Consider the following 22,694-nt stretch of genomic DNA (forward strand, 5'->3'; position numbering starts at 1 on the left):
GCTGTGGATTAAAACGACTTCCATCAACAAAGAAACACCCACAGGCAAAGCTTTTGTTTTTTCCTCCCAAAAAAGTATATTTTTACTCTTCTAGAATAGGGAATACACAGAAAATAAAAACCAGCTGTATTTACATTAATTTTCTTCCATAAAAATTAAGAACTCGATGAAAAATAACCATAACAAGCACGGTACAAAGATCCATCATAAAAATATAAACATAAAAAATAGAAATAAACAAGACTGAGTTTCTATAACAGAACTTCTTGTCACAAGAGCAGCTGGGCACAGGATCTGCAGAGAAGGTAGAGGAGACTCTCAGTTTCTAATGGGATGGCCGTAGTGCTCCTCTCCCAAGGCGTTTTTTGAGCAAATGCACAGGCTGTGTCAGACCATTATCCCCTGAGAAGGTGTGGAAGAGATCAGGACAATGCAGTGTGTGTATATATAGAGAGAGTTCCAGCTGACCTTTTCTAATAAAAGCTGCTCAGCTAATGGTTTCTGTCTCAAGTGTGACCAGCAAATGCTGGATCAAACGTTTCTCTACCATTATTCTGATACGACTCCCAATTTCTAAAAAAACCCCAACAAACCATGCAGGTATAATTACCTAGGCCTGCATACTGCTTAATTAAATAGTGCTCTGGCCAAATAAAATGAGCAAGGTTCCTATGTGGGTTGGTGGTGCACACGCAGGGCAGATGGCTCATTAAATATCAAAGAGGAATTGTGTTTCAGAACACACCCAGGTATTTAGTGAACAAACCGCACAAGGGTGGTAAATGAGGCAATGTGGACACGCCTTGCTGTGCGTTTCACCCGTGGCGAATGTAACAGCGTGGAAACGAGCGTGTGCTGGGGTCATGTGATGGTCGACTGCAACAGTCTAGGCGGCCGTTGCCATGGCTGCCACTAGTATCTTTCCTCTCTTCGGTCGAATGTTTATTCTTCACATTCCAGCGCCAGCCCATAAACACAATAAATACAAATCCCCTCGGCAACCCTCTGGCTGCCCGGAGAGCCCTCAGAAGACGATCCGGCACCATCGGAGGAGGAAAATCCCACTGGCCCGTGTTTTAGGGGAACTTGGGTGCCGCACGGTTTCCAAAACAGTGTGGTGCTCGGGCTGACGTCACAGCCCAGCCAGGGCCTGTTTGGGAGAAACGGGACCACAGTGCACCCGAGCGCCAATCTCTCTGCACAGACAGCGGCATGGGTGATTTGGGGTGTGTGTGTGTGTGCGGGGGCTGGGGTTCAGAGCTGTCCAGCTCATTGCACCGTGTGAGGGTGCTCGGTTTAGTTAAGGAAAGAATGAGGTAACACCCAGGTGAAAGTGGAGCTCCAATATGCTCTGGCGTGTGTTTTTGCCCCAGCTGCCTCTGAAGCTACTTCTGCGGCTGTTCCTTGAGGTGAAGCCTGCAAGCACTGAAGAAGAATTTGATTGAGCTCAGGTATCTGTCTCGTCTGAGAGTCTGATTTTTGCTAGGTGGGATGGCTGCAGCACCTCCAAGCCTAATGGCAGTGCCAAACACCCCTGCAAAGAGGAGGGAGACTGTGGGCACAGGTACAGGCTCTGCCTGCGCTACTGGAAGCGGCTGGCTGACGCACAAGGCTTTTCAAAGGCCTCCCTGCACCCAGCGATGAGTCAGTTCCACCACGTCGCGGCTTCAGAGTCCGGCCTGAGCGCACCTGAGCCGCCAGAGAGCTACCGAACGAGAGGTGATGAAGCAGAGCTCTGTGATTTTCGAGGGGGCAGCTCTTTTTCTCCCCCATCCCTCCCCCCCGTCTTGTTTCCACCGATTACTCCATTCGGACATTTTCACAGAGCCGTAACCCCCCCCCCCCCCGACACTCGAGCTCCTTCGCTAAACAGCTAAAACCCAGAGGCCCTCTAAATCAGAAGTGAACCACTAAAGAGGCACAACTCCCCTTTCCTTGCAGGCTAAATACACTGTTTATAATGGGGGGGCAGATCTATAAAAGTAAACCAGAGCACCAAGTTTGCTTTTGTTTTCTTTTCTTCCTTTTCCGAAGAAGAGACAGATGAAGCAATGGAATAATCTTGTCAGGATGCTCATTTCCAGGGCCCAGCTGGCTGAGTCCCCTGTTTCATTTTGGGTGACAGGCACTGAGAGTTGCGGTTTCTTTTTATTTTTACAAATACAGCTGTAAACTCAGGTTCTAAAACAGTCAATGAGCAAGACCGGCCTGGCTTACAGGCCCTTTCCGTTACTGGCAGGCAGGGTCATTTCTGAGTTTGCTCCACAGGGGACTGATTGACAAATCCTTCTTGGTTTTCCAGGCTAATGCACTCGGAGAACTCCTGGTGCCTTGACAAAGCTTTGTCCCAATATAAAATTCCCACATTCTCTTTGGTCCGACAGGTTGCAAAACAAAAAAAGCCCTTGATATTCCAAAAATTCATAAAAACACCAGGGAGACCCAGGCTGTAAACATTGCAAACTTATAATGCAAACTGATTGACTATACTGCTGCACTCTAATCCTACAGAAATACTCTCACTAATGTTTTTTTTTCAGTATGTGAGGAATTTACCTGTATAAGACAAAACCTTTTGGTATTGCATAGATTCATCTTTTTCTTTCTAGAGGATATATTTGTCTGTGTCTGTGTTTTGTCTATATGAGTCCGACAACCCCAACATAGAAAATAAATGCTATGGAATAAACCATTTCTTCTTGAGCTGATCTGGCACTTTGAAGGAACACTTGGAAACTGTAAGGAGATAAAGTCCAAATTCCTACACCAAAATCATTAACAGAGCTCATCAGTGCAGAAAACTACAATCAAATGAGATTCTGCATGGTGAGTGTAAAACTGATCTTAAGTGTTTTGCTGATTAGTTATGACAGTTATCTTCCTATCTGAGGTCTTAAATATTTATTGTTCAACTCTATTTAGTTATTTTTCCAGGATGCTTAAGACAGTGGTAAATTTCTGTGAGAGATTTGTTACCAATTCTATGCAAAACCTATTCTTTCTAAAACAGAAAGCGGAAGATATTTGGAAAAGGCCTCTGAAGCTTTGGTTCCAATGCAAAAATACCAGACTCAAAACAGCCTTCGTGAACAAACACAAATGTGTCTGAATGTCAAAGCTTCTTGATTACATGTTTCAAAACCTACCTCTCCTTCTCTCAAAAAAAATAAATAAAAAAAGACACACAAGCAATCCACTTTAGACAGAAAAGACCAGCAGAAAGCACTTCAATGGCGTGGAACATTTTTTCACAGGGAGAAACCGAAGTATCGAGACTGGTTTGATTCATCGCAGTCTGAATTTCAAGGGTGAGGTCACATCTGCAATCGTGGGGCCACCTTTGGACTTATTAAGTAGATGTAGAGATGGGAAAGAAACACACGAAATGAAACAAGAAATAATATTTAGATGTACTTGGAAAAAAAAGACCCTGGAGCTCCAGGGAGGGTCAAGGGTCAGAGGTCAGAGGTTGCCCTCGTCCAGCATTTTGTTGACGCCCTCGCAGATCTTCTGCAGGTGGCGGCGGTAGACGTCGGTGGGACCGTAGAGGGTGGCCAGGAAGTCGCAGTCGGAGAAGTGGTTGAAGACGTGGTTGACCCGGGAGTGAGACTTGGCGGTGAGGTGCCGGTTAATGGCCTGGTGCAGGAGGTCCCGGCACTCGTTCAGGATGTTGGCCATGACCCGGCGGTCGAAGGTGAACTCGATCTGGTAGAAGCTGACCGCCGTCATCGCCAGCGTGTGCACCTTCTTGCGGAAGCTCTCCACCAGCCCCAGCTCCTCGCTGTTGAACTGGTTGTTGCGGTACAGCACGCCCAGCTTCACCAACATCTTGATGAGGTTCTTGATGATCTTCTGGGCCTCCTTGCGGTTGCGGGTGTACTCCTTGGTGACGCGGTACAGCTCGTCCAGAATCTCGCTGCTGGTGTCGTCGATGAACATGTTGGCCATCGTTTTGGTGGCCATCTTGCTCATCAGCTTCTTCTGCGCCTGGAGGGCCAGGTTCTTGGTGCTGAAGGTGTCCATGGAGTCTACAGGGACAGAAACAAAGTTCCTTCAAGCCAGGAAGCTTTCACAGCATGTCCATTTATTAAAGGGAGAAGTGAGGACTTGTGGCAGCCTGCAAACTTCATGAACTTTGTAAGAGATGTTCGGGAAGAAGGTTAGATCTTACATTTGCGCACTCAGAACTTCCCTTTGCAAATATCTGTTGCACCCCTCCCACCACCCCATCTACACCCTTGTAGCAGCTCCCTGGCTCAATCCTTGCAATATAGAGGGGGGGTTGGGGCAGATTATCTTCCCAGTTATTCCACCATTCACTCAGCTGGGAGAGTCACGCCACCCTACAGTCCCTCTATCACATTGATCAGGATATACAGTCCTGTATATACAGGATATACCTACTGAAAAAGTTACAAGAAGGGGACAACTCCACACTGAATAATTAAAAAGAAAGCAGAACAAACTTGCTCATGGTAAAATCTTCACACCTGAAAAAGAATCCACAACTTAATCAGTTTGTTTTTCTTCCTTTTTCTCAGTTGTCCCACACAAGATCAACCTCGACTTATTTGCATGTATTTCCTAGTGGAGTGGGGGGATTGTCTTTTAACACCAGATATTAAATTGTCGTCCCTACCTCACTGCACAAACTGAACACTCTCCCATCAGCAAATAGACAGAGAATGCCTGTCTAAACACATCTACACTGTTAATATCAAAAGTAGCAGAAAAAAGTAAAGGATGGAGAAGGAAAAGGAAAAGGATGGAGACCTGGCTGCTTGAAAGCAGATTCTAGTTTCTAGTGAGCGAGGGGCTAGTGGGGTTTGTAGGCGTTTTCAGTCAATCCATGAATAGTGTGGTCTGATTTTTTCTGTCTTCAGGATCTACAGTACATATGGTTCCTGCTACTCAGAGGAGCACACTGAGGTCTCGGAAATCTGACTCTACTTAAATAGGCGCAGATGTGCGAGTAACAAAGTTACACAGAAAAGCACATTACTTCAGTCCCACACATAACTACGTTATGTTCTGCCTTTTGGTAAATGGACGGGGATAAATTAGTGCTGACTCCGATTTCCTTAACCACACAGTGGGTTCGTTTCTCTGCTAAGTCCCTTTCACTACTCTAGATGCCTCAGTTCTGACACCGGAAATACTGAATTAAATGTGTAATTTTCCAAACCTTTCGAGGCTAGGAAAAATATTAGTGGGTGATTCGCCATCAACTAAAGAGTAGAAAAAGTTCAAAACTGCCTGCGAGGAGTTTGCCAATCTGTGTTGTGCATCATGGATGTAAGTTCTGCTGTCTTTATTGATCTGAAGAGCAGCAGTATTACACATTTAGCTCAGCTTCTGCAATCTTTGTTTTCTGGCATCTCTGAATAGTTTGGCCAGTATGCCCACGCAGCACACAACTGCATTTCACAAAGCCTAAACTACTTCAAACGTGCAGAATGGCCACCTTTTTGTTTTGTAACCTTTATGCTCTGAAGTGTTTTGTCATTCAGAAGTCAGCAGTGATCATCAAAACACTGAGACCTCTTGGGGGGATGGGGGTTGAAGAACATAAATGAGATCGCATTCTCAAGCTGCAGATAAGACTGAGGAGAGAAGATTAATTTATTGTTGGCACATTTAAGAAAAAAACAAGTCAGTTAGCAGCTGTGTGCTGGGAGGGGCAACCAGGTCTATTGCAATACCACAGTCTATAGGTGTGTGGAGAAGCTGTGTACTGATATGCAAAGTCTGCATTACTGATCCTGTTGGTTGGGTGTCTTATCTCTGTTTGGAATACAAAGCCAGCAATGTGCAGGAGGACCCAGCCATTAACCATCAGCAACAAGCACAATGCTCCTCTGTCAGCCTCAGCAGCTCAGGTCCTCGCTGACAAACAGGCGCATAACAAAGCATTTTTGCATTTCTGCATTTCCTCCTCGAAAAAAACATCCATTTTTTCAAGCCTCATAATCTGACAGGAAAAATTCAAAGCGGCTACAAATACGGTGTTGCTGTGGGGATGCAGGGAGCCAGTGTCATCCCTCAATCAAACATGCTGAAGGCTTAGCAAGACTGAGGGAGTGTTTTAGAATTATACATGCCTAAGAGATATTAAGCCTCTGCATACATTTAAGGGACCACTTTAATTAAACCACAGTATACCATATGTTTTATAACAAGTGCCAGTAAATGGAATTGGGGAAAGGTCTGCAAAAATGTATATGATGTTAATAAAATAAATTTAAAGTAATTTAGTCTCACTAAGTGCTTCTGCACAACACAGTGTAATGGATCTTTTGATATGTGGTTACTTTGCTTTGCTAATAGAATGATATTCAGCCTCTTTTCCCAGGAAAACCCCAGACTGGAATCTGAGGAATGCAGCCAAGCAACAAGAACTGGAAGCAAGAGTCAGGCTGGGTTCCGGTGTGGTAGATATCATAATTCCTGCACCCTGCACTTTCATATCTCAGTTTCTATTGAGAGAAAATGCTGTTGTCCTATTTGCATTACAGCACTTTAACAATAAGATGATAGGAGCTGCTCACACTTCAGAAACAGCATGAAACTGATTATGTGTGTCAGTGTTCACACTTAATTTGGGCATTAATGGTGCCATTTAAAAATCTCAAATGATCAAGAAAGGGATAGGAACAAATCACATAGCAAGTTATTTTTCTCCATATTTTAAACCTAACACTTCAAAGTTAAGTCTTAATGGATACTCAGCAGTGTATGTAGTCTGAGAGAGCTTACTGATCAGCTATCCTCTGACATAATGAATTCCTTCAGACTGCATCAATTCAGAACAGGCTGATCTGCACATACTCATCACAGAATGAATTAATTCATCGTGATGAACAGGTCCCCTAGGAACGTGCATTGAGTAATAAGTTTTGAAGTAGCTACACCTCTCTAATATTTTGCTATCTATGCAGAAGTACTTTAAAAGCCTGTTGAAACAACACCTATCAATAACCTGGTTCAATTTCCTTAAATACATTTAAACTGAGATAAAAACAATAATACTGGTGCCTGCAATCAACTTGACTAACAAACACTCTGCATTTGTGCAGGAAAATGAAAGTTTAAAGAAGCCTGGAACAAACTACACAGGCATGTTGCATCCGTCTTTCAAGAAACAGCTGGACGAGATCCTCCAGTCAGGATGGGAGGCACTACTGTACACAAAGGGCTGTGGGAGTGTGGAACAAGCTCTGATGCTGAACCCAGATCCCTGCCTTCTTTCAAGGAACAGCTGGATGAGATCCTCCAGTCAGGACAAGAGGCACTACTGTATACAATGTATGGTTTTAAATTTAAATTTTAAATTAATCTAAACAAAACACAGCATGGACTTCATACAAAACAGGATTTTTATCATATTCCATGTTTCTTCACTATTCCTTAGAATAAACTGGGGGAAAGCTATGATCTTGTAATAATACAACATTCACATCACATTGCCAAAAACAGAATAAATGACTGGAATGAATAAAATGAAAAAAGATAACAAAACTAAGAAAATGTTGAATAAGAAAACTGTAAAATCTAGTACCCAGAATCTTTCCTCTCTGGAAACTGTTCTGTTCATGCAGGAAGACGGTGTTTCAGAAAGGTGACCCCCTTTCCCACACACAGAAAAACCCCAACTATTGACCCACAATATGACCAGCAAGTATCTCCGTGACTCACCATCCAGCAGGTCCAAATCTGAGTCCTGTTCCATGGTGGGACTGAGTGACTGTGTCTGTCTGGGTATGTCGGGGGTTGTCAGCGCAGAAGTGTGACCTGACCTGTAACTCGGTCTCCTCTAAAGCCAGCGGAGCACTCCGTCTGCTTTCCACGACAGGTGAGCTCGCGAATTCACTATTCTCGCCAGCTGAGGGAGGAAGACCTCCCTCCCTCCCTCCTCTCCGCCCGCCCTCACTCTCATCCGCCCGGGAACAACTCCCTTCTTTTTTATTATTTAAGTCTTTTAACTTAAGTGTGCATGTACAGCCTGCGTGTGACCACAACACATTGTTGCAGACACAAAGAGCTCGTACATTCTATGCCAGCAGCTAAATCACCCTGCAAATTACAGCTGGCGGCCCCACTGAAGCCCAGCAGGTGTGAGCCTGGCCAGTACCTGGATGGGAGACCTCCTGGGAAAGCTAAGGCTGCTGCTGGTAGAGGTGTGAGTGAGACCAGTAGGGGGCGCTCTCCCTGCAGTGTGTGAGTCCTAATGCCTCAGTATAGTGACGGGGACACTATACTGTAAAAAAGACACCATCCTTCAGATGAGATGTTACACCCAGGTCCAGACTCTCCATGGTCACTAAAAATCCCAGGGGTTTCTTGAAAAGAGTAGAGGTGTTACTCTGGTGTTATGGCCAAATTTTCCACTGGTCTTTACCGGTCATTGCCTCCTATTAATCCCCGTCTCTGAACTGGCTTCATCACTCTACTCTCCTTCCAACTGAGAGCTGGTGTGAGGGGAGTGTACTGGCGCACTCTGGCTGCCATCGCATCATCCAGGTGGGGGCTACACACTGGAAGAGGGGATCCCCATTAACTGTGAGGTGCTTTGAGTGGAGTGTCCAGAAAAGTGGTGTAGAAGTGTAAGGAATTCTCCTTCTTCTCTATATCATTGGAATCTGATGATCTCAGGCAGGAGTTTCTAACACAAGACCTCAGGATCCAACGGGTTTCTTATCTCTTTAAAAACAGTCGCAGCTTGAGGCTGTGCAATCCCAGTCAAACCTTAAATTAATCAATTTACTAAAATGTTTAATTTATATAGCGCCTTTGCCACATAAATATATATATATAGTTATTACTGTATAAACAACTATAGAGACGACAGAAGAAGCATGTTTATATCAAAATATATTATTACAATTGTGACTTAAGGAGACCTAGAGAAGACCTATTGGATTCTCAGGACCGGAGTTAGGAATTTCTGATCTAGTGCCTTAAGAAAACCCAATCCTCAAAGGCTTCCAGAGGACTGGGTTTCCACTGTACTTCTTTGATCTTAATGATTGTATGGAACAGAATTGTCAGACCCTTAATCAGCTGCTAATTGAAAAATATCTGCAGTTCCTGCAGGACTGCAATTGCCCATTGTGGGTTTGTGTGCACAGAGATACAATCAAGCTGCTGTCAGAATCTCATTTCTTCTCCTTCCTTGAGCGGAAGGCAAGTGTTAACTACTGCGCATATATATGATTAAATATCTAACTTATTAAAGATAGTGAGGGCACGGTGGCACAGGGGCTAACATTGCTGCCTCACAGAGCTGAGGCCTTGCGTTCAATCCTGGACTTCGGGCTCTCGATTCCATGACCCTGATCCAGATGTTTAGAAAATGTTTGACTTTCTTCTCCCCCCGGAAAGGGAGCAATGTGGCCTTGAGGGTGAGTCTCTGGACATCTTGCAGGTGATCTCAGTCAAGGTCGACGGAGAACTTTCTTTTAGGAACTTTTGATTTGAGGATATTTGATTATTTTGACTTGACTCTGAATTTCTGAATGTTATTTTTGACCCAATTACCTCCAAGTCTAGCGGGCAGTGTAGAGTTGCACGTCAGTCCCTGCATTCATTACAGGTGGGCAGTGGGTTCGGGTCCCCACTACAGACGCTGATGTTGTAGCCAGTGGCTCCTGTCCACCCAGCTGTAGGAATGGGGACCAGTGTTTGCTGGGAGAGGGGTCTGTGGTGGACTGGGCTCTTTGTTTGCGTATTGCCATGGAAACCAGGATGAGCTCTGGACCGACTGACTTGATGTGGCTCGAATCCAGAACTACCCACCTACCAGCCCCTCCGGACATGGGCCTGTGCAGCCAAGAGGAAAGAGGAAGAGCCGCCCGCAGTATTGTAATCGATCTCCACGTCACCCCTGCGTTCTGGCCATTGTGTCTGTCAGGGTTTCCACAGAATTCCAAGCAGGGAAAACACAGCTTAGCTGTCCAAAGGCGGATTTACTTGGATCTGCTCAGCCCATTGCATCATCAATTATTAAGGGCATCAAACAAACAAAAAAACCCTAATTAATAATGCATAACTTTTTTGTTAGACATAACGAGGCGGGAAAAAGGTCTTTGACAATAATGCAGCAGGTGTATTAAGCTGCTTTCAGGCAGAACCCTAATGATATCGTAGGCAAAAATAACTTCCACAAACCTTGAACAGAAAGCAGTACAAAGAAGGTGACATAAAGTCTAAAAGCAATTGAGTCAGGTGCAATAGGTGTGGTATGAATTCACTGCTCTTTTTTTGGGAGGATTTTTGGTTATGCAACTTTGGCGTGGAAAAAAATCAAATATACCTGTGCAGCCAGAATTACTGCAGTATATTCAAAGCTGTTACAGATCCCGAGATCAGTTCCCGACGGAAGCACTTTCTGTGTGGAGTGTGCATGTTCCCAGTGCCAGCTTTCGCCACATGCTCCTGTCCAAATGTAATGCTAACCGTTGTAACTGCTGTTTCTGAGCTGGACGTGTGTGTGTGTGTGTGTGTGTGTGTTTGCCCTGTGATCTGTCCAGCGGTCAGGTCCGCCTTGCGCGCTGGTCTTCCGGGATGAGCTCTGGGTTGACTCAACGCTTTACTGGGAACCGGCGGCTTCCCGATAACGGATTCATACGAAGTTGCAAGGCTTTGTTTTCCAGTAACTGCTTATTTTCTCAGGGCGTTTGTAATATTATATAATCTAGTTTTAATGACGTTTGCATTCTCGATAACCCAGCTGGGGCGACAGTCGCAGTACAATGTCGGGTAACTACATAGCAATTTCTCCCCCTAGTGTACAGCCGCGGCGCAACAAATACAATTCATCTACATTGACAAGGAATACCAACACTTCTAAAGGTTTCACTTAATATAGTGTTATTGGGTTCCAAAGGAAAGACGTAATCTTTTGTGTAACAACATGCTTTAGCTGTTGTATTTAGGAAAGCATTTACTTCTGGGTTATATCCCTGTAATTAAGGTTTATTGACATACAGATCTAGCGTTTCTCTGTAAAACCTGGCAGGTGTGTTTGCTTTTTAGTCATCCTGTTCTGTTGAAGAACACATGGTCCTCGGTAGTCACACCTCTCCTAAATTTCACGTCCCCGCATAGCCGGGACCGGCGTTGCCAAGGAAGCGATGCATCTGCGGGTTACCTAGGCAACCGCGGAAGCTGCTCCGCCCGGATGAGCTTCCTCGCTGCCGCTCTCGGAATCTGAACGTTCACACACTTTATCACTAAGATGTTAGGCGCTGTGTTTTCTTGCATTCATCCCAGCAAAACACAATTAAGCGTCTGTGGATTATTTATTGTTTGACTGTCATTATCTAACAAGGGATTATACTATTATGAATTGATCCACAAAGTCCCACTAAAGAACTAAAGGAATGTAGCGTATTTATGCAAACAGATTTAGAACTGTAAGCTTCCAATAAATGTTCTTTAGTGTATAGTATTGTTTTGATTAAATGCACTGCAGGCGAGAGAGAAAAATCTAATGAAAGACGCATTCATTTAGAAAACGCAGTCCTAACATCGACATCCGGTGGGGTTAACTTGAAGCCCACAGCAAAGAGCTGATAACGAAGTGACGTATTCATCGTTTCTTGGTGCCTTTTTGCAACTGACCAGGCAATAATAAGTGAGCTGTTTCTCAAAGCGTTTACGGAACCACGAAGCGCAGAGGCGACGATGTACCCCAAACCAAAACCAAATGGTACATTAACATTTCAAAGTCTTGGAAAAAAAACAACAACAATGTCCCTTCCTTTGACCTATTTTACCAACATACCGTAAGAAGATACAGCTTTAGGTATCTGTCTTCAAGTGCAGTTCGGAGGGGCAAGCAGATCCAGACATTGCACGGCGAAGATTTATCGTGCTTCCTTAAGGATGTTTTTATGACTCAACAAATCAAACAGGATATATTTCACGCGCGCCAGTGCCCCTAAAACTATACAGCTTGTTTCCCCTCCAAACAAGCTGCGTTTCGTCATACGCACAAATTAAATACTGATAATCGATCTCCGTTCACACTAATGCAGCTGTGCAGAGTTCCTCTTCAGGCTTTCTCATGCAAACCCATGTATGTGGAAACACACACACAGCTGAGGACGGCCATCCCTGCCGCCGAGTCAATGCGAGGCCAAAGTTCATCTCCGTTTTTTAACCGATCTGCTGGGTGGGGAGACAGGAGAGCGCTCGCTCGTTTTTAAATTCATTTGACCCCCCCCAAACAAAGGCAGCGCATGTGAGAGAAAGCAGACATGCTACTTCTGTTTATCTCGACTAGCAAGCCGACACTGACAGCTGTCAAGCTCTCGGGGAACATCGCACACACGACCACCACCAAGTTCGGTGAAGAAGTTCAAACGTTTATAGACCTGGCAAAGAAACGGCACCTCGTGCGGAGCCAGGAGGGGAAGTAAACTCTGATTAAACGTTTTAATTCTACCGTTACTACACTTTTTTTTATTTAAAATGCTCTCTCCTAATGGCAACGCCCCCCATAATTAATAAAACCGTGCTCTGCGCGCAAGAAATAAATGTAGAACTTACCTATAAGCGTTCTTTGGCATGTTTTAAATGCGATCTATCACGAATATAGGTTAAGATTTGAAATTAACAACGTCTTACCTTCCTTTCTTCAATGCACACCGGATACAGCGCGTAAACGCACAAGAAGCGCCTCTCCGTCCGTTTTGTAAACTTTACTCAAGAGTTGCTTTTTCAAATCTTCATCGCAGCAAAATCCCGGACCTTCATTATGGCCAAATCAGACAATGGTCTTTTTTCTCTCTCTCTTCGCCTCGCAATGTCGGAGTCTTAACTTGTCGAAATCGGGTAATTAATTCCCTGCTTATCCGCGTCTTGCGTTAGACGGTATGGTCTGTGTCAGTTAATAGCTTGTAAATAATTGAAGAAGTTTTTTTTCTCTCTGGGATCAGTTACAGATGGGGGGGTTGAAACTTGACTCCTTACAAAGTTTCAAACTTGGGAGACTTGGGAGGCTGGAGTTTCAGCCGCTTGATTGACAACGTGGATGACCAATGACAGCACAGGACCTGCTGTAATCTGCCCAATCGGATAAGGCACGGAACGTAATGTGCCCGCCCCATTCCTTCCCTGCCCCCAGCCCCGTTTCCAGTAATTATCCACAAATCGGGTCCCAGCTCCGTGGCTCAGTTTCCCAAAGGAAATGGCATTAGCAGAACAATGGGAGGGAACTGAGAGGGATTTATTTGTTATAATATAAACAAACAGAGCTGCAGCTGCACGCATTCACGTTTTTTAATTAAAAAAAGATAAAACTGAAATCCAAACTAATAACGTCCTTATTCGTTTTAGAAATAAAATGATGTCATTTCCTGACGGTGCAGAGATCGCAGTCCAGATGCTACTACTACTACTACTGACGATAACAAGATATCCACAAAACGTAACATCCATTTTCTAATACGCCTCTTTTAGATCAGGGTTGGTGGGAAACCGGAGATTATCCCGGCAAGCAACGGGCGCAAGGCGCACTCCAGGTCAGGAACTGACCCATGGGCTGCAGAGCTGTGAGGCAGCAGTCCTAACCACTGTGCTTCAAAATGCAACATGAATATTATTATTACTATTAGCATATACATCAAGACTAAATTAAAAGCCAGTTTTCCGGCACAAAATGTGGGTACTAAATGCAAGCTCCTTTAAAACTGAGAACAGGAGGTATTTCTGTACACAAAGGGTTGTAGGAGTCTGGAACAAGATACACAGCCTTGCTGTCGAAGTCGGCCTCTGATTTGCTGTACACATTTTCTCATGACCTGAACCTTTAATTATCTCGGTTTGACCAAGTGGCAGAGATGAACTGTCATTTCTTCGGAAACACGTACAGCTATAGGTGCCCATTGTTTGTTGATATAGTGTGTTTCTATGAGCTCAGACGGAAAGCTTCACGGTGGGGTTTCCCAATCAGCCCCAGAGCGGACCAGACATGGTCCCTTATATTAACAGACGGATGTTATCTGGACAGTATTGTTACAGCTTTCCGTCGCATGAATGGAGGCCTGTTAGAGGAATTCCTGTATTTAAGACAATTTCCGAACTAGACACGCATTGTAAATAAATATATATTGTAATTAAATGCCGTGCCCCATTGTATCCAGACACACAGCACATTTGCTTTGTCATATTAACGCGGGGGGAAGGAAACGCTCGGCATTGTACGTTTTCCTGTGTTAAACACTAGCAAACAGTACATGATCGGGGATTTCAATTCTGATTAAAAAGAAATTACATTCTAACCTATATCGCGATTGATGTACTTTATATCCGTAGTGCTGGGTTTCCTTTCCTTGGCCTATAATTGCAAAAGACATGAGAAGATGTGAAAGGGAAATAACGCGATATGTCAAGAGCGATTTTTTTTCCCCGCACTATATCCAGTCTTTCATGTTCTTCCCAGTGTGCGCGTGGGTTTCCTCCCACAGTCCAAAAGCATGCTGGTACAGTAGGTTTACTGGCCCTGAGTGTGTGTGTGTGTTCGTGTCTGTTTGCCCCGGCGTCTCGTCCAGGGTGCATCTTGCCTGTTACTCGAAGGGGTCGTATCCAAGTCACTTTCCCCCTGGAAATCTGTACCGCACCGCTACCTCAAGAACACAGGTTTTTTTTTTTTGCTTCCTCCGCAGGTGAAATGATTTATATGGAACTCACAAGGGCAAAGGACGCATACCGCGTGTGCGTGCGTGCCCTCTTTCGGGATGAATAGCGGACACGAACAGAGAGGCTCCCTTTTTATTCCCGATTTTGAAATCGCAAAGACACAAACGCACGCGGGAGCCGCTTATTTTGCGGAGCGCATGCGCATGGCCGAGTGGGGAATACAGTTTTCCAGGGGAGACAGATTTGGATAAGACACCTGGATATGCTCCCCGTGACGCTGGGTTGGAAGAAGAGTTTAGAAAATTGTTGTTTTTTGGATTATTTAAACGTACTGCTCGCATTGTCCGCAAATATAGAGATAGTTGTTTTGCTTTTTTTCGATTGCGACGTAAACTTTTAAGTTAAAGTGGCTTTCGAAAGCCAAGCAAGGTTGGGACGAGTTAGTACTGCGATGAGAGACTTTTGACCCCTCGTTGCGGAGAGCGCCGCACGAATCTTAGATTGTAGGTCACCCTAAAGCACATGGTGCTGAAAACTATGAAAAACTAGGAAGACGTTTTTAAGTAACAGAACAATTCAGCGAGTAATGTTTCGCTGGCCACTAGGGTTGAAGGCTGCTCTCATTTTAGTTCAACGTGATCGCTACATTACTCAGTCGAACACACCCCTTGATTAACTGACCACAGGTAAATGGATCCACGACTTTAGAAACGAATGATTAAAGACTACCTGTAAAACTGGACGGACTCCCCTGCTCTAAGGAAAATGAGGCAACTGCTGTTAGCTTTGTTGATCGGCCAGTAGGTGGCGCTCTGATCCCTGGTTCACAATTTCCAGGCCATTGTCTGCCCAGGCATGGCGGCCGTGGACACTGTGCTGTAGGAGACGCCGTCCTTCGGCTGGGGCAATAATCCGAGGGCTCTGGGCTTGTAAAACGTGGCCTCCCTAGAGTTCCCCCTTTGCTTCCTTGGTTAAGGTCCTGTGCATGGAGGCTGCAGAATGGATGCCCCTAGTCACCAGAAGGGGGCAGCACCTCAGCAGTGGATGCTGTCAATCCTCCTCCTATATGTAAAGTGTTAGAGATAATTAGACAGGTGCTATATTAATACAGTTTCTTATTCTTATTTCAAACAGCGAATACCGTATAAGGAAGGTCTTTGCTGTAAGGCAAATAGCGCTACGCGGTACAGTCCTTTAGCAATAAAAATATGAAACTATTTAAGTAGCTTTTATTATACAAGAAACAAGAATATATATAAGGCTTTACGTCATTGTTCAGGAGGAGGCAGACAATTGCACCGCTCACAAAAAATAGAAAAGGAGAAACACAACGTTTTGGTTGTTGAGCCAAATCTAAAGTAGCGGAACACCAGAAACGCTTTCTGTTTTTCAGCTTGGAAGCGTCCTCTGCTTTGCTGCTTTTACAGCCGCCGCACATTGACGCAGCTCACTACTCAAACATCTCTAATTGAAAAATTGCCACTTTCAAACTACATCTCCCATAACCCTCAGGGGGCGGGGAAACGCCAGCTCGGGAGATGACGTGGCTGGCCAACGTGTCCAGGAAGCTGCTCGGTTCGGTCAACATGGCGTCTCAACAGGGAGAAGTTGATGAGCTTTTTGATGTAAAAAATGCGTATTATATCGGTAGTTATCAGCAATGCATTAACGAGGCGCAAAAAGCGAAGGTAAGGAGTATCTGGAAACGTTGTTGTGGACTGTTTTTTAAACATTGCACTGTTGATTCAGTAAGCTGTTATTATAGTGAAGAGAACGAACCGAGAGCACATAATATAAACACATCATACTTCGATGTTTTTACTACTTTGATACGGTTGTAAAAACAAAGATTATATTTGAGTACGAGTGAAACAGTCGTCAAGGAGAATCCAGATCCGTGTGTGATCGTGATTTCTTACTGACAGTATTTATAGTGCATCTCTTGTATAATGTTGGACAAATCGAGCCGTTGTAATGAAATACAGAGGAGTTTGGGACACAACTGCGGATCTGTGTTTAAAGCTGTATCTGTTATGTAAACGTTTCACAGATGTACATCAGAGGTTTAGTTTTTGAAGCGTTTCAGTACCTTTCCGGATTCACGGACGTGTCCTTCAAGTGGCTGACAGGGAATCGAGGTTAAATCTTTATAAAGGAATATCAAACAGTGACATTGAACCAATTCCCTGAATTTAACTCACATTTGTAAGTGAAATAAGTTGTTAAAAAGTGATTCTCCCCTCCCTTCCCTTTCAGCCGTCAAGTCCGGAGAAAGAGGTTGAGCGAGATGTGTTTTTGTACAGAGCGTACATAGCTCAGGTAGGTACTGCTCCTTCATTTCCACGCCTGTGCAGAGTCTCTCTCTGTTTTCACCTGCTCTGCTGTGACTTGTCCATTGTCTCTTGGCCAAAAAAAAGGGACTTTTTTGCCATATGTTTTTTTTACCATAGCAGAAACCAGGCTATAATATTCAAAGTCTGTTTGAACTTTACTAAATGTCTGATTAATTGATAATGATAAATCCTTTCATGAGGGTGGGAACAGATAGTATATTCAGGGGAACAGTAATTAAGTTATTATTTTATGTATGGAAATTCTTGTACCTTAATAAAACCACAAATATTTTAAAAGGTCTGTTTGCTCAACGTTCACACATCTCCAGGATTTGTATTGTATCAGTTTGTGTGCAGGTGTTGGCCTGGGTTGATTTACTGCTGGATCTGGAGCTTGAAGGGTTGATGCTCTTGCTTCGCTGGACTGGTCGTGATAATTCCTCGTGCTCTTTGATTTTCAGAGGAAGTATGGTGTGGTGTTGGATGATGTCAAACCCAGCTCTTCACCAGAGCTCCAGGCAGTCAGAATGTTTGCGGAATACCTCTCTAACGAGGCCAAAAGGTCAGGTTTGGGTCCGTAAAAGATAAACAATACCTAATCAAACTGAAAAACATCAAAATGAAGGGACAATGAATGGAAACCAGAGCTAACTGCATGTCTTGTAAATGAGATTGTCTGTCCTTGCTAGATGGAGGGAATGCATGTGAGTTCTGTGTTGCATAAGAGACATTTTGGAAGAAAAATCCAAGACAGAATCTTTTCTGCATATAAATGCCCTTAAATTCATTAATGATCAAGCTGTTATTGTGCTGCATGTTTTGCTCAGAGGTGTCATCCTCTGTTGCTATGTTTGTGGATTATTTCGAGTCTGTGCGTTTGACCATGCTAGATGTTTTTTCCATAAGAGAGAGAGAGAGTGTGAAAATGGTTATTTTAACTGCTTGAAGAATCTCTGCCTTCGGTTCAGGGATGCCATTGTGGCGGAGCTCGATAAGAAGATGGCGAAGAGTGTCGATGTAGCCAACACAACCTTCCTGCTCATGGCCGCCTCCCTTTACTTCCACGAGATAAACACGGACGCGGCCCTGCGCACCCTGCACCAGGGAGACAGCCTGGAGTGGTAAGACTCTCTGAGCCCGGCAGTGTCCGCCTCTGTCTCCCTTCTTCTTGAGGGAGGAGGACAGGGGGCTTAGAAATCAGCTCGGGGATGAAGCAGAGCAGCCTCTCGCCTCCATTGCCTGCAGGGTATTTGAAAATGTTTCTGATCGGCACCAAAGTGCAAAAGAATCCAAAATCTGCCGTCTGCGGCCACTTCAGAAGTCTGATTCTTCTTTAAATTGATTTGATTTCAAATGTGTCTGCCTTTAAAAGCATGTTCTGGAATATGCCCGTTGCCTTCCTTGCTTTTTGAAAACGTAGAATGTTTTTAAAAAGTTGCAGGGAAATCAGTTGTGAGATAATCCTAGAGTTTTTAACTGCTTTAGTTCCTGTCTCTTGGCTTTTCCACATATTCAGAAAGCCTGTACCCTCATGTCAGAGGCCGTGATTAAATGAACATAATGTTCAGACTTTAATGGGTGAATTTGCAGCAGTGATGTCTATATGCCCAGTACACTTATTACCTTTCACCTATCCCAGAATGTGCTAACATGGCTTTTTTTAAAAATATCTTGTTGTTGATTAATCTCGTTATAGCATGGCGATGACAATTCAGGTGCTGCTGAAGCTGGACAGGTTGGATTTAGCCAGGTAAGTGTGGTAGGGGGGAATGTTTTAATCTTTGGCCAAAACTGAAAGGCCAGAGAGTGAACATTACAGTGTAATTTCTGTGTGTAGTAGGATTTGCATGCCGTGAATTTCAAAAATAATTTATTTTGTAATCTATATTGGTTTAGAGTGCAGGTTTAGTCATCCTTCCAACCTTGAGAACATGTTTGTCAGTAGTTCTTTTGCAGGTGTTATGTGTGCAGTTTTTTAAATGTATTTTGTAAAGAAAACCTGCTGGTAAATTCTACAGTTTTAGGGAAATCAGATATGTTGGAAATGCTCCAGTTATTAATTCAGACGTTCTAGTCTATTTGGCACTGTGTTCGGTGCGTAGACTTGTTCATCGACTGCTGGGTGTCTCCACAGGAAGGAGCTGAAAAAGATGCAGGAGCAGGATGAAGACGCCACCCTGACTCAGCTGGCCACCGCCTGGGTCAATCTGGCCATCGTGAGTAGCTGCCTCCTCAGACCAGGGTTTGAGCACCTCAGACTTGTCTGGAGCACCATAGGATGGATTTTGCTTCAGATGCAGAAAGACCTCTCCTTCTGGGATATTCTCAAGGAATGACAAACGCCTACGAAGAAAACAGGTTTAGCAATATTTGAGGAGTCTAGCAAAAAGCTTTGGCTTTATCTGCCTAGCTGAGGGTCAGCAAGGAACAAGGAGGTCACGACCCCCAAACAGACAGGGGACAGGGACAGATGGAGAGGAGGGGTGTAGGATGACGCCGAAGGATAAATGCGAGCAAGAGAGAGGCTTGCTGGGATATTTATAGTTTTTTCAGGAAGTGATGTCATGGAGAGCGATGCGTTAGAGTAGTAGAGATGAGGGGGGACCCTCCCGAACTTCCTTTTCGAACCATATTTATCGTTCCGAAATAATAAAAGTCCTGTGAAAAACGTAGCCTATGAGTGAAGTGCCGCTGTCGAGACATTTTGGAGGAGTCCTCAAATTGCCGTTCCTCGTGAATGCCCATCCATGCATCCTCAGGAATACTGGTTGTGCTGTTTAGCTGTGTGGGCTCAGAGGGAGGTCGGAGTTCTTTGAGGTCTCTTTGCCAACAGGGAGGAGAGAAGCTCCAGGATGCCTACTACATCTTCCAGGAGATGTCGGACAAGTACTCCGCCACTCTGCTGCTCCTGAATGGCCAGGCCGTCTGTCACATGGCACAGAACAAGTGGGATGAAGCCGAAGGCGTGTTGCAAGAGGCTCTTGATAAGGTACAGTAAGAATGCAGAGGAAGGAAGGGCCTAGTGATCCACATTCAGGTCTTGATAACCCAATGCCATTTTTTCTGACAGGGTTGAAGAGTGCTTTGCTACAGCATTTTGTTTTTTTTTCTTAGAAATCATTGATTTTTTTTTATGCACTTGCCAAGACCTGGCTTCCACTGCTGCCCCAGGTATACAAAGGCACACAAACGCACTCACCTGTCAAACCCTTGTGCCTTGAGGCACACTGCTGCTTCACAGTGTCTTACAGGAGAGTTAACTGTGAGTGAGGGAGTAGAGCATCCCCCCTGCCTTTGCTGCAGTCTTACAGGCGCCCAACAAGTCCTAGGAGTCACTGTTTGGACTGCAAGAGGGCCTTATCGGTCGGCTACGGTTGTGATCCAAGTTCGAACCATAGACCATAAGGATCAAGCGCCTCTGGGATTAGGCTGATTTTTCTCAAACCAATAACTCACAGCCGCGGGTCAAAGATCTGTTGGGGGCATTGCTGTTGTAGTTCACCTTATTGTACCATAGATGGCGCCATGCCCCTGTTACAAGAATGTTAAACAATAGCTTGGTTTCTAATGTTGTGTGCTTCTTGGGTACTGTTGAGATTTTGTGTGATACATTTTTGTGGTGTGTGTGTTAGTACTTTTTGATGCAAAATGAGTAACAGGAAGCCCATCTGTGCGCAGATAGTGTCGAAAACTGGAGAATCCTGTCCAGTCATGTTGTTGCAGCTGATAAACCTGACTTTTTACAAGAAATGTCCCGACAGAATTCTCCTAGTAGTTAGCTAACAAAAACTTAAGCAACCGGAATGGCCTGAATGTCTTTTAAATTCTTACGTTTCATAGGCACTGGTTTTTAAAAAGTTAATGGTTTATTTTGGCTTTGTCTTCTTAAAGGTGATTTTTTTTAACTTAGGCTAGAAGTAAATAGAGAGTGTCAAAGAGAAATCTTGTCATTTGAATTGTGTACATTCTGGTGTAGTAATAGGAATTGGTTGTTCTGCGCGCATTTCTGAAAACACACCTTTGTCTCCACCTCTCACTCTGACTCTCTTACTTTCTGTCTGTCTTTCTCTAACAGGACAGCAGCCACCCTGAGACCCTCATCAACCTCATCGTGCTGACGCAGCACCTGGGGAAGCCTCCTGAGGTGAGCTACCCCCCGGGAATACTCTCTATCCCATTCATTTCCAAGATCAGTGTTTTAGTCCGACTCTTGGTTCCTGATGTAAAACAAACGAAGATGTTGCTGCATATAAAGACAGTTAAAAGTCTGGAAGTGGTAGGGTATAACCTTGAAATGAAAATGTACATTAAATAATTATTCAGTGATCTCTGGAAACTTTATTTTCATGGTGGAAGTAATCGGTGAGTTCCTGAAGTCCTTGAAAGATGGGTTGCTTACAGTTTTGAGAGATAAGAGGCAACAGATTGGTTTGTTTGACCTTTGGTGACCATCTCCAGACTGAATAGGGCTCACCATTCTGCATCATATCTGTGGATGCAGCGGGTGTAAGTCTGCAAAATGCCTTACACGCTTGGGACACTTGAGATCGGCTTAGTTTGTAGATATATGAGAGAAACCTAAGATACTCACTTGGATTTGCTGTGCTGTTAATTAGATATTGAAAGGAATTTGTTCTTTGTATTCCTGAACTATTGTTTTTTCTGTGCGTGTGTATTCCAAAATGAGCCTTCTTCCTAAAAGAGTATTTGTTTTGCTGGGCAGGTGACCAACCGCTATCTCTCCCAGCTGAAGGACTCGCACAAAGGACACCCCTTTCTCAAAGAGTATGTCGCAAAGGTAAGGAATGGGAAAACTGTGAAACCTCCACTCTGCACGACAGTCCACATAAGGGGGCACGTATTGTGAATACTGACACATGGTTATCACATGCGTCCAATAGGATACTACTTACACCTGTCTGTATGACACCTCTTGCCCTGAAGGCGACTCAGATAAATGACCCCTCCCACCCAGGTTACCAAATGTTCCATAAACTTACCTCAGGAAGACGCTACCAGTCTGTTAAAAACAGAACCACCCAGTATCCCAAGAGCTGTCTTTTTGCTCAACCAGAATTCCTAGTTATTTGTGTTGTCTTAATTATGTTTTATGTACGGTTTATGTAGAATTTTTTTTTGCAACGCCAAAAACACCAGAGGTAATTCCTTGCACATGAAATGTACTTGGCCAATAAACGAGATCCTGACTGAGAATTGAAATGTCTTCTTCCTCCTGTTAATGCTGTTTCCTCCTTTTCCTCCCTCAAACAGGAGAACGAGTTCGATCGCCTAGTGATGCAGTACGCTCCCAGCGCGTGAGTCTCAGCCCGGCCAGGACCGCTGTCCCCTGGGGATCGTTTTTCTGCTTTCTAAACGGCAGACATTACTCTCGCTTCCTGTATTTAACACATGGAGCTGGTCGCTCATTTTGCAGCTGGAGGTGGATAAGAAAGGAAGTGTCCTCTCTTGTTGTCCCTGAAGTGAAGACGTTAATTGGCTGTAAATACATGCAAACGTGACCCCATTCCCTTATGTCTGTCTGCTGCAAAGCATCCTGGGAGCTGTGCGTGTTCCTTTTGTGTCAATTTATTTTGTCACCCTAAAAGACAATAAAGGTTTGTTTTTCAGGGGGGTCCTGTCAAGTTGAAGTAGGTGGTCATTTCGGTGCGTTTGTAGAAGCTAACATTCACTGAGCGATCTGCTGAGATGGGGTGTCTG

General features: G+C 44.3%; 2 protein-coding genes across 6 annotated transcripts; one reads left to right on the forward strand and one right to left on the reverse strand.

Annotated features, from left to right (window-relative positions):
- Nucleotides 1-51: 51 nt before the first annotated feature.
- On the reverse strand, nucleotides 52-13,010 carry tnfaip8l1 (tumor necrosis factor, alpha-induced protein 8-like 1). 5 transcript variants are annotated; one of them, XM_088622538.1, is made up of 3 exons: nucleotides 12,631-13,010; nucleotides 9,796-9,975; nucleotides 52-4,028 (listed from the first exon to the last, which is right to left on the reverse strand). In XM_088622538.1, exon 3 carries the CDS (start codon nucleotides 4,021-4,023, stop codon nucleotides 3,463-3,465), a length of 561 nt encoding a protein of 186 aa, XP_088478664.1. In that variant the 5' UTR covers nucleotides 4,024-4,028; nucleotides 9,796-9,975; nucleotides 12,631-13,010; the 3' UTR covers nucleotides 52-3,462. The 5 variants fall into 5 exon arrangements, with proteins under 5 accessions (XP_088478664.1, XP_088478663.1, XP_088478666.1 ...); XM_088622537.1 differs by lacking the exon at nucleotides 9,796-9,975 and having other exon boundaries at nucleotides 12,631-13,005; XM_088622540.1 differs by lacking the exons at nucleotides 9,796-9,975; nucleotides 12,631-13,010 and adding an exon at nucleotides 11,786-12,136.
- Nucleotides 13,011-16,166: 3,156 nt separating this feature from the next.
- On the forward strand, nucleotides 16,167-22,618 carry cope (COPI coat complex subunit epsilon). The gene is made up of 10 exons (XM_088622449.1): nucleotides 16,167-16,331; nucleotides 16,900-16,962; nucleotides 17,438-17,538; nucleotides 17,945-18,097; nucleotides 18,673-18,726; nucleotides 19,111-19,192; nucleotides 19,810-19,965; nucleotides 21,052-21,120; nucleotides 21,700-21,774; nucleotides 22,248-22,618. Exons 1-10 carry the CDS (start codon nucleotides 16,182-16,184, stop codon nucleotides 22,293-22,295), a joined length of 951 nt encoding a protein of 316 aa, XP_088478575.1. The 5' UTR covers nucleotides 16,167-16,181; the 3' UTR covers nucleotides 22,296-22,618.
- The last annotated feature ends 76 nt before the right edge of the window (nucleotides 22,619-22,694 follow it).

Source organism: Lepisosteus platostomus, chromosome 27 (genome assembly GCF_059453375.1).
Source record: "Lepisosteus platostomus isolate fLepPlt1 chromosome 27, fLepPlt1.hap1, whole genome shotgun sequence".
NCBI lineage: Eukaryota > Metazoa > Chordata > Actinopteri > Semionotiformes > Lepisosteidae > Lepisosteus > Lepisosteus platostomus.